Source organism: Apteryx mantelli, chromosome 21 (genome assembly GCF_036417845.1).
Source record: "Apteryx mantelli isolate bAptMan1 chromosome 21, bAptMan1.hap1, whole genome shotgun sequence".
NCBI classification, from domain to species: domain Eukaryota; kingdom Metazoa; phylum Chordata; class Aves; order Apterygiformes; family Apterygidae; genus Apteryx; species Apteryx mantelli.
In genome coordinates this window covers 2955690-2971004 of record NC_089998.1, presented here as the reverse complement: position 1 = coordinate 2971004, position 15315 = coordinate 2955690, and the positions used below count along the sequence as shown (strand labels likewise).

The 15315-nt window shown below is 65.3% G+C and overlaps 1 protein-coding gene across 1 annotated transcript; it reads right to left on the bottom strand.

The window, feature by feature from the left end:
• Positions 1–394: 394 nt before the first annotated feature.
• PHF19 (PHD finger protein 19) lies at positions 395–9831 on the bottom strand. Its single transcript, XM_067309088.1, has 14 exons — positions 9250–9831; positions 8884–8965; positions 8529–8624; positions 8300–8400; positions 7908–8056; positions 7553–7648; positions 7277–7345; positions 6060–6180; positions 5061–5128; positions 4728–4898; positions 4501–4588; positions 4132–4217; positions 3821–3916; positions 395–3736 (listed from the first exon to the last, which is right to left on the bottom strand). The coding sequence occupies exons 1-14, from the start codon at positions 9439–9441 to the stop codon at positions 3385–3387; spliced, it is 1767 nt and encodes a 588-aa protein (XP_067165189.1). The 5' UTR covers positions 9442–9831; the 3' UTR covers positions 395–3384.
• Positions 9832–15315: the final 5484 nt, after the last annotated feature.

The window sequence follows — 15315 nt, the reverse complement described above, 5'->3', positions numbered from 1 at the left end:
GGGCGAGGAACGATTCCTGCGGCCGTCGCGCCGCGTGCAACGCCGGGCACGCGCAGCGCCCCGAAGGAAGGCGTGAGACCTGCTTTGGGGCTGTATTTCAGCAAGCAGCAACGCTGCCCAGAGGAACCGCTCACCAAAGTGCCGCCAACTTTTCAATAGAGCAAATCCTGCCTCCAGCTCGTAAGCAGGAGCTGGCACCGGCTGCGGTTCCCCACCGGGCTCCTTCCTCCCTCGCTCGCTCGGCGCCGGACGCAGCGGCAGCCCCCCTCGCGCAGCCGGAGAGCGCGAGCCGTCGCCGCGGCAGGGTGCTCGCGCGGGGCTGCGCCGGAGCCGCACAGCCGAGCCCCCGGCTGCTCTCCCCCGACAAGCCGGGTACTGTAAAGAGCCGGTGCTGTTAAAAAAAGACTTTTTAATTGTATGTCAGACATATTAATTACAACTTGGATATAACAAAAGTCGGTTATTACAAGCAGCAACTTGAAATCATAAATCTTTAGAAGGTGCACAGAATCATTATAATATCTCATCAGGAGTAATGCAAAATATATTCTGGAACAAAAATACTTTTCAAGGCTCCACATTCAGCTCTCTGGCACAGGCTGGGGGGGGAGAGAGGGGCTGCGAGCCGCTCCGCAGGGATGCAGCGGCGACGGCCCTCGGCACGGCGCGGGGCAGGAACCCAGCTCGGCAGGGCTCACGGCGGTGGGGAAGCAGGGCTTTCCAGGCACTGGCGGAAGGGCAATACTTCAAGTGATCCTTTGGAGGCAAAGCAAAGCAGAAGGACGTGGAAAAACCTTGCAGCCGTCCCGGTCGGAGTGGTTTGGGAAAGTCCTGGTAGCGGCTTCTCCCGGAGACGAGCCAGGACACGGACCCCGATGGTGCTCCGGAGGCATCGCTCCCTCTCCGCGTGGCTCAGCCCGGCGCCCCCAAAGCGGGGCTTCGCTTCCAAAAAGCGCCAGGCACGGGGTCAGGCTCTAATGCCAGCTCCAGAAACCCTGGAGAAAACTGCTGGTTTCCCCCCAGAAATCAGGAACACGGACACTTCTCAGCTAGCCTTCGGGGTCTCGGTATAAAAACAGAAGCAGGCAGCAGACAGGATTTTTCTCCAAATTGCCCGGCTGGCGACGAAGGTGTAACAAAAGGCATTATGTGACAGAAGATGCAAACCGCTACGAAATGAGACTTTCCGAAGACGGGCGCCCTCGCTGCCGGCACCCCCAGCCGACGGACGCCCAAGCCGTCCAGCAGAGCCACCAAAGCCTCCCGCGCCCGGGAAGGATCCCTATCGAGAGGTCCCGGCTCAGGCCACGGGAACACCCCAACGGGGTAAGGAAATTCGGCACAGGCGAAATAAAAGGTAAACTAAAACCTGCCATCACAGCTACTCTCGCTTCTGTTGTAGCAGCCGAGGCAGCCCAGCGGCCGGCCCGGGCCCCGTGGGCATGTTCCCCGTACGGCCCATGAAGAGCGGTGCCCGCTCCCCACCGCTGCCACGGCTCGGTCGGGTCTCAGCACCCACGAGGCGCCGCAGGGCGCCACCAACGTCACCCGCTCAGCTGCGGACGTGCCAAGTCCTCGTGCTATCAAATAAATTAAAACAAACCAGCAAACCCCCCAACCCCCCCCAACCTCAGGTATTTTGCTATGTTATTTTAAAAGTAACCGAAGCAGAAAAGTTCATTTTTAAGGACTACGCTCCGGCCTCCTGTTTGCAAACGCAACCTGCTCCGCCGCAGCCCTGCTGCCGCTCACGCTGACGGCGGCGGGAGCTTTGCCCGACGGCACGACGCCGAGCCCCCTCCCACGCCGGGCCCCGCTCGCCCTTTTTTGGTGCTCCTCTCTGCCACGGGGTGAAAAATTTAAAAAAATTTTTTTCCAATAAAACAGGCTTTTCAAATCGGCCTTCGGTTGCCAGACCGTGAAAGCAGGTATATGAAAAACTAAGGGTGATGAAGGGATGGAGGAGGCAGGCGAGAGCAGCATCACGCGGGATCACCCTCAGCAGCCCGGATCCCGTCGGCATCGCCTGGCTCCTCTGCGCCCGCCGCGGAGGGCGGCACGGAGGTGGCAGGGCAGACACGAGGAGGACAATATTAAATATATATATATATATCTTAAAAGAAAACCATCTAACATGTCTGATGCTATTAGAGTTTGTAAACAGTCCGTGTTTTGCTTTTTAAGACAACCGCATTTTGTTCCCACCTGACAGTATTGCTCTAGTTCGGACGAGGGGGCTGCGCGGCGGCTTCAGGCAGGAAAAGGGCCCCCCGCGTTCGGCAAAGCCAGCGCTGCCGCCGCCGGGACGAGCCGGCCCCGCGCGGGGAACACGGCTCCCGGCCTCGCCGCGCACGGGAAGCGGCAACAACGCGCTGCGGCTTTGCTTTGCCTCCTCGTTTGGCACGTTCGGCGCGACGGTTCCCGGGAAAACAAAGGCCTCCGGCTCCATCATGGCCAGAGCGGCACTTGCTCGCGAAGTGCCTGCAACCGTTTTAAGGCAAGTTTGTCTGTTTTGTCTAATTCATTCCAAGACCGTGATTGTCAGAAGAACGCGGAAGCGAAGCTGGTGCATCGTCTTACACCTTTGAGGTCGCGGGATGATGGCAACCATCCTGCCAAACTGCCCTGCGGCCGCGAAAGCTGGCTGCCTATGACCTACTTACGGGGCTTCTTCCCCTCGTTTAAAACAAACCGCATTCCATTAACGAACGGATTTAAGATGAGAAGGAAAATACTCTCTAATGGCTGCGGCAAGCACCGGCCTGCCCGCTGTTTCCCATCAGCGCAAGGACACGGCGGTCGGGTTCTCCGGTGTGAGAGAGAAACCGCTTTCCGCTTCAGCGACGGGACGGCGCGCGGCTGCTATTTAAGGCTCGGATGCGGCCGCAGCACCCGGGGGCACCGATGCGAAGTCCGTCGGCGCAGGAGCGCGGGCGGCCCGGAGCCGCGATGCCGGTTCTGCCTCCGGGATGCAGCCGAGAGGCACGAGGAGAAGAGCCCGATCCGCTCGCCGCTCCCATCGCGACGGCGCCTCTGGCTTAGCCAAAGGCTCGATCAGGAAAAGGCAGCGGGGTGATGCCGTCCGGACACGCGCGGCCAACAAAATAACAATTGTTAAAAAAAAAAAACGCAATAGAATAAAAATAAAAATAAAAAAAGCCTGCCAAGGTTTAACCCCCTCGGCCCCGAGCTCTTCCCAGGCTGCCGGACCAGGGAGGAGGGCGCCCGTCGCGGCTCTGGGAGCGCGGCCGGGTGCTTCCTCGCAGCCGCGTCCAGCGCCGGCGCCCTTCCTCCTCCTCCTCCTCCTCCGCCGGGCGCCAAGGGCTTCGCGTCCGTCCGGGCCTCTCGCGCCCCTCCGGGAGAGGTGTCGGCGGCGGGCCGGGCTCAGTAGGGGGTCGTGCCTTCCCACTCCACGAGGTATTGGACTTTGCCCTCCAGGGTCACCCTGCGGGCCAGCACCTGGTACTTCTCCCCGCACACCAGCCGCCCCGCCGCCCCGAAGTAGCTGCTGATGGAGGACTTGAGGTGCGAGAGCGAGGAGTCGTCCTCGCTGATGCTCTCGAAAGTGTGGCTGTCGATGCCGTCGTCCGGGCGCTCGGCGCCGCCCGCCGCCTCGCCGCCCTCCGGGGTGCCGCCGGGCGGGCGCCCGCCCCGCTCGCCGCCTCGCCGCTTGGCCCCCACCGGCGTGTACACCGTCACCGCCAGCTTTCGCTTCCGGCTGCCCACGGTCCTCCGGCTGCGAGGGGGCGAAGAGACGGGGATGAGGGGAGGCCGCGGGGCCGAGCGCCGCGCCGCGCCGCTCCGCCGGAGCCGTCCCTACCTGGATTCGTAGGAGAGGCTGGTGGTGGCGGAGCCCGAGGTGCTGGCCGCGTCCGTGGAGTCCACGTCCGAGAGGAAAGTCTGGCCCGAGCTGGCGCTGGGGAGCGGAGGGCAGGTCAACCCGGCTGCCCCCGCGTCCCACCGAGCGGCTCCCGCCTCGCCCCAACCCAGGATCCGGGGGTTTTCCAGCCCCTGCCCTCACCCGTCTGCTTTTAACCCATCCCGTCGGGCAGCGGCGAAGGACTGAGCCACCCGCGGGCGCCGCCGGCACGCGGAGCCGGGGCCCCGCCGCGGCCGCCCGCCTCCCGTTACCTTTTCAGGCTCTGAATCTCGTCCAGCGTGAAGTCGAATATGCTGGCCAGGTGGTGGTTCGTGCTCCAGGCCGACGTGAAGTCGCTCTGCGCCGCGAAAACACGCGCTGAGGAGCTCGGCCGCGGCGGCAAGCGGCCCCGGCGCCGCAGCCTCCGGCCCCGCGCGGAGCCGGACGGCACCACCCGCCCCGACGCCTCCGTCTCCGCGCCCATCCCTTCCCTTTGCCGTGCCGGCGCCGAGGGCATCGCCGCGGAGGAGCCGGAGGCGGCGAAACCGAGAGTCGGGAGCCTCCGGCTGCGGCGCCCGGCGAGCCCTCCCCCGTCCCCAGCGAAACCCGGAGCGGCGACAGAGAGGAGAGCGGAGGCTTACGCTGGGAATGGCGTCCTCCAGCAGGAACTTGGCCCTTTTCCTCCGAGCAGCTCGCTGCTTCTGCTGCTGGAGCTCGCGAGGCAGCAGGCTGCGGACGCGGGGAGCAGAGGTGACGAAGGCGGCCGGGCCGCGGGGAGCGCGGGGCCGCGGCAGCCCGGGGCACGGACGGGGAGCGCCGGGAGAGCAATCAGGGTGGAGGGAAGAGGAGGGCGAGTTCGGTCACTGACCCGCTTTTATGGACGTATTTGCTTTTCCCTCTTTTCTTCAGCTCGCAGGAGCGGCTCTCAGCCGTGCCCGGCGCCTTCTCCGGCAGGACCTTGCTGGGGGGGTTTGGCGGGACGCGGATGCGCAGGCGAAAGATGCATTTCTTCTTTTTGATTTCTTTACCGCACAGAAATCTGAGCGGCAGAGGAGGGAGAGCAAGAGGAGAGCAGCCCTGAGCCCACCGGCTTCTTGGTCCAACCACGCAGCGCCCGGCCCCTCGCGGCCCCCGGCCAGCCCCATCCCGTCCCTCCCGACTCCGGAAAACACGCCGTGCCCCCCGGCCTCCCCCGGCTCACCTGCTTTTATAGCTGTTGAGCGCGTTGAGGAGGTGCGGGCCGCGCTCGGAGACGGGGGTGCCCGTCAGCTGGGGAAGAGAGGCGCAGAGTCAGGCGCGGCGCCCGGCCGCTTGCGGCGCAGCCCGCCCGGCGGCTATTCAACGACTAAACAGACGGGGGAACCCGAACGCCGGTTTCCAGCTCCTGCCTGAGCGGCTCGATCAGAAAGGCAGGAAACCAGAACCCCCTGAAGCGGCAGAGCAGCTCTGCCCACACCTCGCCCTCCTCGCGAGGAGAAGGGAGCGCGTTCGCCTGGCTGCTCTCGGCGGGGAAGCGAGGTATCCTAATGCGGGAACAGAGTTCCCGTGCGCTGTTCCATAGCTATAGCTCCGACGGGGAAAATTATTAGCTATAACACCAGAACAAACGAAAAATCTGCGCCAGGCTGAGTTTCGAGCAGGAGTCCCCGGGGCCTCGTGCCAAGCGCTCCGGGGACAGGGAAGGCCGCAGGCTCCCGGGACACGAGCCGGCAGGGCAGCTGCAAGAACCGGCGGCTTTGCTGCACGGAGACGCCCGAGCTCGTCGGAGCGACCTACCGACGCGGGCACGTCCCTTCTGCCAGCGCCCCGCGCCGCCCCGGCTCCCCCCGCGCTCCGGGACGGCGCTCGGATGGCCTGAAGGCGGGAGAGCGCAGCGCCTGCGCGTTAGCGGATGCGTTTTTCTCACGACGTTATCAAAACCATATCGGATAGCTAAAACAGAATCAGACGCGCGAGGGGGCAGAACGGCTCGGCCGCTCCCGCGGTCCCCGTCCCCGCAGCTGCCAGCGCCGCGTCCCCACGGAGCATCTCCGTCACAGCCCTCCCCGTCCCCCCGGCACCGCCGTCGGCTCCCTCGGCTCTGCGCTCGCTCCGGGGCGGCAGAGCGGGAAGCTCGCACTCCTCCGAGCGGCGGCTCTGCGGGACAGCCGGCCCGCAGCTCCTCTCCCCGGCGGCGCCTCTCCCTCCCTCCCGTATTTACCTTTCCGAGCTGCAGCGGATCCCAGTGGTGATTTACAAAGGCCAAGATTTCCTCAAAGTCGAAGTACTTCTTTTTGCTCTGCACGCCTAGATTGTAGAGGGCCAGGTGGACAACATCTACCCTGCGGGAGCAAACGAAGCGAGAGGGTTGGCACCCGTCCTTCTCCCGGGAAAAGGTCAGGATTGCAACTACCGCTACAGCCAGGACGCTCTGCCACACCAGCACCGCTCGGAGCGCCTCCCGGCCGAGCCCTCCCGCGCTCACAAAACCCCTCTCCCGGGAAGCCGGGTGCCCCGCTGACCTGCCTCGAACGGGAGGCGGGCACCCCGTCGGGAATGGAAAGGTCTGTATTTGCAAACCCCGATACATCCCGCAGGATTTTCCATTTGCATCGCCGGACACCTAGCCCGGCAGCACATCCTGCAGGATTTCCCCAGTTCTCCCTCCCGCCCGCTGCGCTGCGTCGCTTCGTGCGACATCCCGGAGGCAGCCGCACGTCAGCAGCGCATCAGCAGCGCATCCGCTGAGGGCGACAGCGAAGCGAGTTCGGGCTGCCGGCACTCTTAAAGTAAATCTTTATAAAGCGCTTTCGGGTACCATGCAGGCTTGCATTTAATCACAGAAATAAATGACTTGTCATCGAAGTGCATTTTCCAATTATCTTCTGGCAAATACGCACTTTGGCTCCAGGGCAATACAGCAGGCTTGGAGCTCATGAAGAAATCGCTTCCCTGGGAAGCGGCACCCCAGGGCTGGGCACGGGGAGCCGCAGGCGCCCGGGGCCGCGGGCGAGCGGAGGCCCGACGGCAGGGCGACACCTCCTGCCACGGCGCCCGAGGCCCGGGGCCGCCCGCGCTGCCGGCCCGGGGCAGGACCTGCCCCAGCACGACGACGCCTCTTCATCCCTACCGGAGGGACGTCCAGCCTCAGACTCTAAAACAAGCCGAGCCAGACTGGAAACGGGAAGCGGTGCTGCAGGCGTGGAGCAGGCTGCTCCCACGGCGTCCGAGGTGCAGAGCCGGGGGCGAGAACAGCTCGGGGGGAATAACGGGGCGTTCACACACCTGCTTTCCCGCCCGTGGTCTGCAGCCGTGGAGCTCGGCACCCGGCGAGCCGGACGCAGCCCCGGGATCGAGGAGACCCCCCGGCTTCGGCTCCCTTCCCCGCCCCGCCGGGGACCCGGGCACCAACCCCCCGTCGCAGGGCCCCTTTCTCACCACCGCAAGGGCAGGCGCTTGATGTACTCGGGTCCCTGGTTGCACACGGAGCAGAAAAACACGTAGAACCTGGAAAACGGCCGGGATGAAGAGGATGAGGGAGGGAAGGGGAGCGTGCCGGAGGGCGCAGCCGCGCAGAGCCGGGGGCCAGGGCACCGCAGCGCCCGGGGGGGCAGGTTGAGGGGGCTGCCCGGATCCAGATCGAGACGCGTACGTGTGCGACCGCCCCCCTCCCCGGGAAACCCGCTCTGACATCCCGAGCCGGAAAGCACGTACCGGTCCCCGAACATCATGGGGTCGCTGAGGCACTGGGTGCAGGCTTCGTGGAACCACTGCCGGCAGCGGTAGCACTGCAGCATCTTCAGGTACCACCTGGCAGGGGGACGGGGGTGAGCGTGGCGGCGGGGGGGCCGCGCGGAGCCCCGCGACCGCAAGGGGGGACTCGGCCCTCGGCAGCAATCCGCATCGGCAGCGAGTTCCCTCGGCCTTGCGATTTTTGCACGGGGGATTCCCGAATCCCAGAGCTCCCCACGGCCTCGGGTCGCCCCGGCTGCCGCCGCGGCCCCTGTGCTGCCTCCCTGCCCCGCGGCAGGCAGGCGCGGGACGCCGGCGGCGCGGGTTTCGGCCTTACTCGCCGGGGCCCCCGCAGTAGCAGTAGCACTGCTGCTGGTTGGTCCGGTGCGGCGAGTCCCACTCGAGCAGGTCGGGGTTGTAGGACAGCACCATCTTGACGGCTTGCAGCGTCTTGGCGATGGCTCCCTTCTTCAGGGCACCCCCCTTCTGCGGGACCGAGCGGGACGGGGGGTGAGCGGCGCCGGCCCGCGACGAGGGGCCTCATCCCGCGCCCGCCGCACGACGCCAGCGCGGGACCCTGGAAGGAGCTGGAGACCAACGTGGGGCTTCCCCCCGTGCCGCCCTGCTCCCGCAGCCCCGTCCCAGAGCATCCTGCCAGCGGGGACCCCCCCCCCCAGCCCAAAGCAGCCCCCGGCACGGGCGCCCCCATCCCCGGCGGCCCTCGCTCACCCGCACGGCCAGGGCGAAGATGCAGCGGCGGCAGAACCACGGCGTCCCCAGCGGGCCCTCGCCGCTGCTGGCCACGGGGATGTGGCACTGCTGGTGGTACCCTAGGAGAGGGGCAGCGTGAGGAGCCTCCCGGGCGCCGCAGCTCCTTCCCGCCCGGAGTCGGGGCGCGGGGGCGCCGGGAGCGGCGGGCGCAGCCCCCCGGGCGGGAGCCGCGCGCGGCCGCGCTCACCTAGCCCGCATTTCCCACAGATGAGGATCTCGTTCGCGGGGCCCGACGTCTTTCCCAGGCAGATGTTGCACTTGGGCTCCTCGCCGGGGACGCCGGCTACGGGAAGCGAAGGCGGCAGGGTCAGGGATGCGCGCGGTCCAGCCGCATCCCGGCATGGGACCAGGCCAGGTTCCCCGGCACAGTCCCCCTTCCACCTTTCCCCCCACGGGGAACCTCCGGCACAGACCACACTGCTGTCAGGCGTCCGAAGGGCCACCGCAGCCTTCCCTTCGGCCGCGCCGGGAAGGAGAAACGGAGGAAGCCGGGGGCGCCTGCAGCCAAACGCCCGCGGGGACGCGGTGGCGGCGGCACTCACCATGCTGGATGTCCTTCCAGAGCACCCAGTACTTGGAGTTATCTTCGAAGGTCACCAGGCAGCTCTGCTTGGAGCCGCTCACCTGTGGGGAGACAGCGGAAGAGCCAGTGCGGCTCGGCGCACATTTCCAGCCCTTTCCCGTCCGTTTTGCCCGACGGATGGCTCCACTGTCTCGGCGCCCGGGGGAAGTCGGCGTCCAGGGCGTCGCACCCTGCTGAAGGATGCTCACCCGAGAGCCCAAGGACCGAAGGTGCAGTCTGGGAATACGTGAGGCCGGGACCGGGGGATGCCGCTCCCGGAGAGACGCCCAGCGCGGGATCCCGACCGCCCTCCCCGCGGCGGCTGGCACCCCGCGCCCCGCGTTACCCGTTTGATCTTCCCGAGGTAGTAGAGCCCGTCGGTCCAGCGGCACAGCACGTACTGCCCCTCCGTCAGCTTGACCATGAGGTCGCGGCAGCCGCTGCCCCTGCGCGCCACGGGGCCGCCCGGCGCCTGCTGCGCGTGGCCGGCGGCCGCGTAGACATCCCGGATGATGGGGTTCAGCTTGCCGCTCTCCATGAGCCCCGGCAGCCCTGGGGGGGGGGGGAGCAGGGGCGGGTGTCAAGGGGCGCAGAGCCCCCGTTAGCCGAGCGATGCTCCCGGGGCGCTTCGCCTGGGCACAAGGAGCCGGTTGCTGGTGCAGCCCGCGGGCCGAGCCGAGCCGAGCCGAGCCCGGCAGGCGTCGCGAAGCGTGCGCTCGAGAGGGTTTGTAGCTTTGAATTTAACGCTAGATTTAATTCAGAATTTCCCTGCAGCTTCCTGAACTCCCGGACGGCGCGAGCGCCCCGTCGGGGCCGGGAAGCGGGAGCGCTGTAAACAGGCAGCGAAACGGGGCCGCCGGGTTTCGCTCCCGCAAAGCCTTGGAGCGCCGCAGGGAAACGAGCCGCCCTCGCCCGGCGCCGCCGCCGCTTCCCCGATCCGATCCGCGCAGCGCAGCGCAGCGCGGCGGGAAACCGCGCGGAGTCTGAGCGACGCCGGCTCGGGCCGCGGCGCGCTGCTACCAGCGTTCGCCTTTCCCGGGAATAGCGTTGGGGAAGCCCGCGCACCGCGCAACCCCCCCCACCCCCCAACCCCAACCCGCGGAGGGGCGCGGACGCGCAGCCCCGACCCGCGGCCCCGCACCGCCGCCCCGGCCCGGCCCGGCCCCGCCGCCGCCGCCGCGCACATGGCAGCGCGGGGCGGCAGCGCGGGGCAGCAGCGGCGGCGCCGGCGGCACCTGCCGGGCGGCAGCGCGGGGCAGGAGCGGGGCAGGAGCGGGGCAGCCCCGCCGCCGCCGCCGCCGCCGCCGCCGCCATTGGCTCATTCAAAGGCGCCGCCGCGCCGCTCCCGGTAACCGCCCGCCGCCGCCGCGGCGCCCCCCGCCCGCCCCCTCTTACCGCCGCCGCGCTGCCCGCGCTGCCCGCGCCGCCGCCGCCGCCGGGCCGAGCCGGGGCCGAGCCGGGGCCGGGGCCGGGGCCGGGGCCGGGTCAGGGCCCGCCCGCCCGGGGGCCGCCGGGGCCGCGGCGCGGCGGGGGCAGGGCGCGGGGCGCCATCTTCCCGCGCTTCCCGCGGCTGCGGCCGCGCCGCCCCGCCCGGCCCCGAGCGCGGCCCCGCCGCCGCCGCCCCCCCCCCGCCCCGCGCCCCCCCCCCGCGCCGCCCCGTCCTGCTCCGCCGCCGCCGCCGCCCGGCCCCGCGCACCCGCAGCCGCAGCCGGCAGCGCGGGGCCTCCGCCCCGGGGCAGAGCGGGGCCCTCTGCACGTGCGGGGCCGTGGGGGACCTGCAACTGCCCCGCGTGGGGCATCTGCAACTGCCCCACATGGGGGACCTGCAAAGTGCTCCCTTGGGGGACCCACAATTGCCCCGCGTGGGGTATCTGCAAAGTGTCCCCTTGGGGTACCTGCAACTGCCCTGGTGCAGATCATCCTGCCAGCTGCCCCACCAGGGGAACCTTCAAACTGCCCCTTTGGGGCACCTGCAAACTGCCCTGCATGGGGCACCTGCAAACTGGCACCTTGGGGTATCTGCAAACTGCCCTGCATGGGGCACCCACAACTGCCCCGCGTGGGGCATCTGCAAACTGCCCTGGTGCAGGTCATCCCACCAACTGCCCCAAGTGGAGGACTTGCAAACTGCCCCACCTGGGGTACCTGCAACTGCCCCGTGTGGGGCACCTGCACGTGCCCTGGTGCAGGTCATCCCAGCTGCCCCCGGCGTACGGCCAGGCCCCGGATGCACCCAGCGAGGCCCCGCGTCCGCCCGCCCCGGCAGCGCGGGAACAACCTGCTCCTGGGGATTCCTAGAAATGGGGGGATTTTTCTGCGAATCGCCACAGAGAGGATCAATCACTGCAGCAATGCTCCGCTCGGTGCCAGGGAGAAGGCGCAAGCGTTTGCTGCTTGGTCGAAGCGCTGCCAGGAGAGCGACGTTTCGGGAAGGCAAACGCCTGGCTGCGGGGCCGCGGGTGATTTTCCTGGCCGTAACCACCGAGCTCGGGGCAGAGCCGCGTTTCCCCCCGCTCGGGGTGTTTGTCAGCACGCCTGTGAAGAAGGGAGCACTGCACATGAGCATCAAAAACGAATGGCACGGTGGCAAAAATGCCTTTTAAACGTTTTTGTATAATTCCGTCAGCTCAGAATTGCTTTTTTTTTTTTTTAATCAAGCTTCTCCACAGACTAAACATTATCCATTACCGCGGGTGGCATTTTTATTGCGTGCAGGTAACGCTGTGCATGCTAAGCTGCAGCGTTTTTAAAAGTACGGATCATTTCGGAAATGCTAACAACTCCTTTCCAAAGTTACGTCGTCTCGCGACTGAACATCCCGCCAGCGACATTGCAGGCCTCAAAACAGCTTGGCAGGGCAGTATCAGGGAAGGGGGGAAGATGAAATCCAAGATTCTTCGTGATTAATCCCATTTTAACCGGAACGGGTGTGAAGGCGCTGGGCTGGGCAGCGAGCTGTAGCGAGCACGCGAGCTTGGCGCTGCCCCAGCCGGGCCCCAGCGCCGGCTTCCTAAGGAACCCACAAATGCTCCTTTTCTGTCCCTCTGCGGGATGAGACGCCGCAGTCAGGAGAAGCCGCGTTTCTGCTGCGGGACAGGCCTTCGCGGGGTTTGAAGCGGGCACAAAGCGGCCTAAGGCAAGAAACTCGGCTGGACGCTGAGCACCTCCTTCTCCTTCTCGCCCGAGCGCCTCTGGAGACACCGCGCGGAAGGGGGTGCCCAGGGCAGGGGGCACAGCGAGGCTGTTTTTCTCCCTTGCTTCACGTTTCTCTCCATGTGTGATGCTAAAGCCCCCGTGCTGTGCCGTGCCGTGCCGTGCAATGCTACGCTGTGCTGTGCAATGCCGTGCTGTGCAATGCCGTGCCGTTCTATCCTGCACCGTGCCGTGCAATGCTACGCTGTGCAATGCTGTGCCGTGCCGTGCAATGCTGTGCAATGCCGTGCCGTTCTATCCTGCACCGTGCCGTGCAATGCCGTGCCATGCTGTGCTGTGCCGTGCCATGCAATGCCATGCCAGCTGAGCCCAGGGGCCACATCCTGCTGCGTGCCTCCCCGGGACCACGCACCCGCTGCTCTGCAATGAACCCAACCAGCCCCCAAATCGCGCGTAGCAACTGGGCAAACAGCCAGGGCGAACCTCGCGCGCAGAGGTTTAGGCAGGGGGAAAAAAAAAAAAAACCCAGAACGCAGCTCATTCCCTCTGCATGAGACGTTCATCCTCCGGGTTCGCAGGGAACCTGACGCATCTTCCAAACACTCAAACAACCAAAACTTGCGGTGAGTCATGATCTGTTAGCGTGAGTCACAGCAGGATTAAAATAACCCTTGCACCGTCGTGCTCCTCGCGGACAAGCACCGCTGCCAGCCCTGCGCCGCTTCCCCGTGCTAGTTTGGGCCAAAAGCAGCTTATTTGTTGCCCTTGCGGCTCGGCACCCTCGTGCCAGGGCCCGGCACCGTGGACGCCCCGGGCCACATTCACGTGGGTTTTAAGGTTTTTACTTGCAGCGCTCACATCCCAGCTGGGAGACCTTGGTGGCCCCGGCGTGCTCCTGAGCTGGCCAAAGCCACGGCACACGGGACCGCGGATGGCAGCCAAAGCAGGGAGCTGAACGAGGGCCTGAAAACCTAGCAGCTCCCCTGGGGCTGACTCCAAAAAGCTCCGTTATCTTTCCCTGCTCGCCTTGCCTTGGTTGTTTATTTAGACCGCCCCAGCCGCATAAGTGCTATTCCTCTGTGCTCACCTAGCCCTTAAACCCGGAGCAAACAGTCCCGGTTTAGCTCACTAAAACTCTCCTGGATTTTTCTGTGTTAGATTTGGCCCCGATCGAGCAAAATTCCTTTCAGCTGTTGCCTTCCGCAGCACAAGTGATTCATCCGCTGCATTCGCCGAACCTCGCTCTCGCTGCGGCTTCGGTTCCCGTGCTGGTGCGGAGGCTCCCAGACGAAGCCAGGGGCTGGGGCAGCCCTGCATGGGGCTGGGGCTGGGAAGCACCGTGCCGTGCCGATGGCATCGCTCCAGTGCCCGGCAGCAACCCGGAGCCGCCGCCTGCTCGCGCCCTCTCGCAGGGAAGCGATGCGCCGAGGGGCACCTTGGAGCGGGGTCTGCTTGTCGTCGGAATCGGGGTGGTTAAACCTGACGTTCAGCTGTTTTTTGCCAGCCGTGCCTTTAAAAGGAAGAGCGTTTAGGCATTGGATTTCGTGTCTTTTTATTGTTTATTTAATATGAATTTAATCCCTATCCGTTTTTTTTTTAACTTAACTTTCTTTGCGTGCTTCTCTGCAATTGCATGAGACATGAGGAGCTTGTAAGTGTTCCTACAGCTGTGCAAGGTTTATATTAATGCAGCCATTACCTAATTTTGACACAGATATGTTACGTACACGTCTGCAGTTCCTGAGCAAGGCCCAGAAAAGACATTTCCAATAAGAAAGAAAAACAATAAAGAAAAGCCCCTCTTGTTCCTGGGGGGCAATGTGCTCGAGGATGTTTGGGCTCCTCACCCAGTTATAAAGCTTCAGCAAGCAAATGCCCGTTGCTGTAGTTGTAGTTCGGTGTTCGAGGAAGGAACCGGGCCGGGACAGAAGGGGCCTCACCTGCCCGGAGCTGGGCCACCGCCGCCGCCAGCCTGGTGGCACGTACCGCTTGCAGTAAGGTGCTTTTACCGCTCGCTTGGGAAAGCTAACAAAAATCTTATCCACGTCCGGATCGAGCAGTGACTTCACTCCAGATGCCTCCCCGAAGTTCCTGACATCACCGTTTATCATCCCTGTTTATGAGCCATCGGCTTGCTGCCTTGCCCACTTCCAGGGAAAAAGATTTTGCAAGACCGGGCAGCAAAGGCTCGTCTAAAGTCCAGGCGGCTCGCGCCGCTGCCAGCCTTCGCTTTTACAGGAACCACCAAACTCTCCTGGCGAGGTTAACGCTGATAAGGAAGAAAAAAAACGGCAATCCATTACGAAAGGAGAAAGAGGAGACCGAGCAGGGCGAACCTCTTGCTTTTGCACCATAGTTTCCCCCTAGGCTTCAGGCTGCGTTTCGGGGCTCAAGTAATCTCTGATGAGACTTTTGTACTAATTACGCACCCCCGGGCAAACGTGCCGCTTCGGCGCCTTTCCCCGCAGCGCCGGGCGCCTCTGCTCGGCCAAGCTGACTCCGAGAGGGAGCAGACGAGCAGCGCGCCATCGGCGTCGGCTCACGGGACGGTTTTACACCAACAAGCTGCTGCCCTGCAAGCGGACTAAAGACCTGATTTCCTCTCCCCCTGCAGGTGTTGCCCTCCAGGCCTGAGTCCCCCCAAAAGCCGGCTCCGCACCAGGCTCCGGGGGCGATTTTAGGCTGCAGCGGCTCGGCAAGTGCCGCAAGCACATCGTGCCCATCACCGGGGCGTCTGTTCGTTCGGCCGCTTTGGGCCGCTCCGCTCCCGTCACCCGTTGTGCCTCATTTTGGTTTGCTCTGCTGTCTGGAGCAGTGCTAGGATCCTGCCAAGAGGGAAATATTTGCTGTTCGGTGCATTTGAAGAAATTCAGGGTCGCGATGGACTTGCACTAGGCAGAAGCACGGACACGCCGGGCCGCTCGCTCCGTGCCCACGGGCGCTCGCGCCGGCTTGCTCTCCCCGACACAGCCGCTTGGGCACACGCGCGTTTGCGTTCTCTCCCCCACGCGCTTTCTCCTTCCCCAGCTCTTCCCCGCGCTTGGTTTGACTCATCTTCCCCCGGCCGGAGCGGCGGGCGGCCGCGCGGCTCGGCTCGGCTCGGCTCGGCTCGGCTCACCGGGCAGCGCAGCCCAGCCGGCCCCGCTCGCCTCCCCGGTGCTGCCGCCGCTGCCGAAATAAGTAAGTTTTGCAGCACCGGCTCAGCTGTTCCTACAGCAAACTGCTGTCATAATATCTCCGAGCTATTCCCTGTCTTACA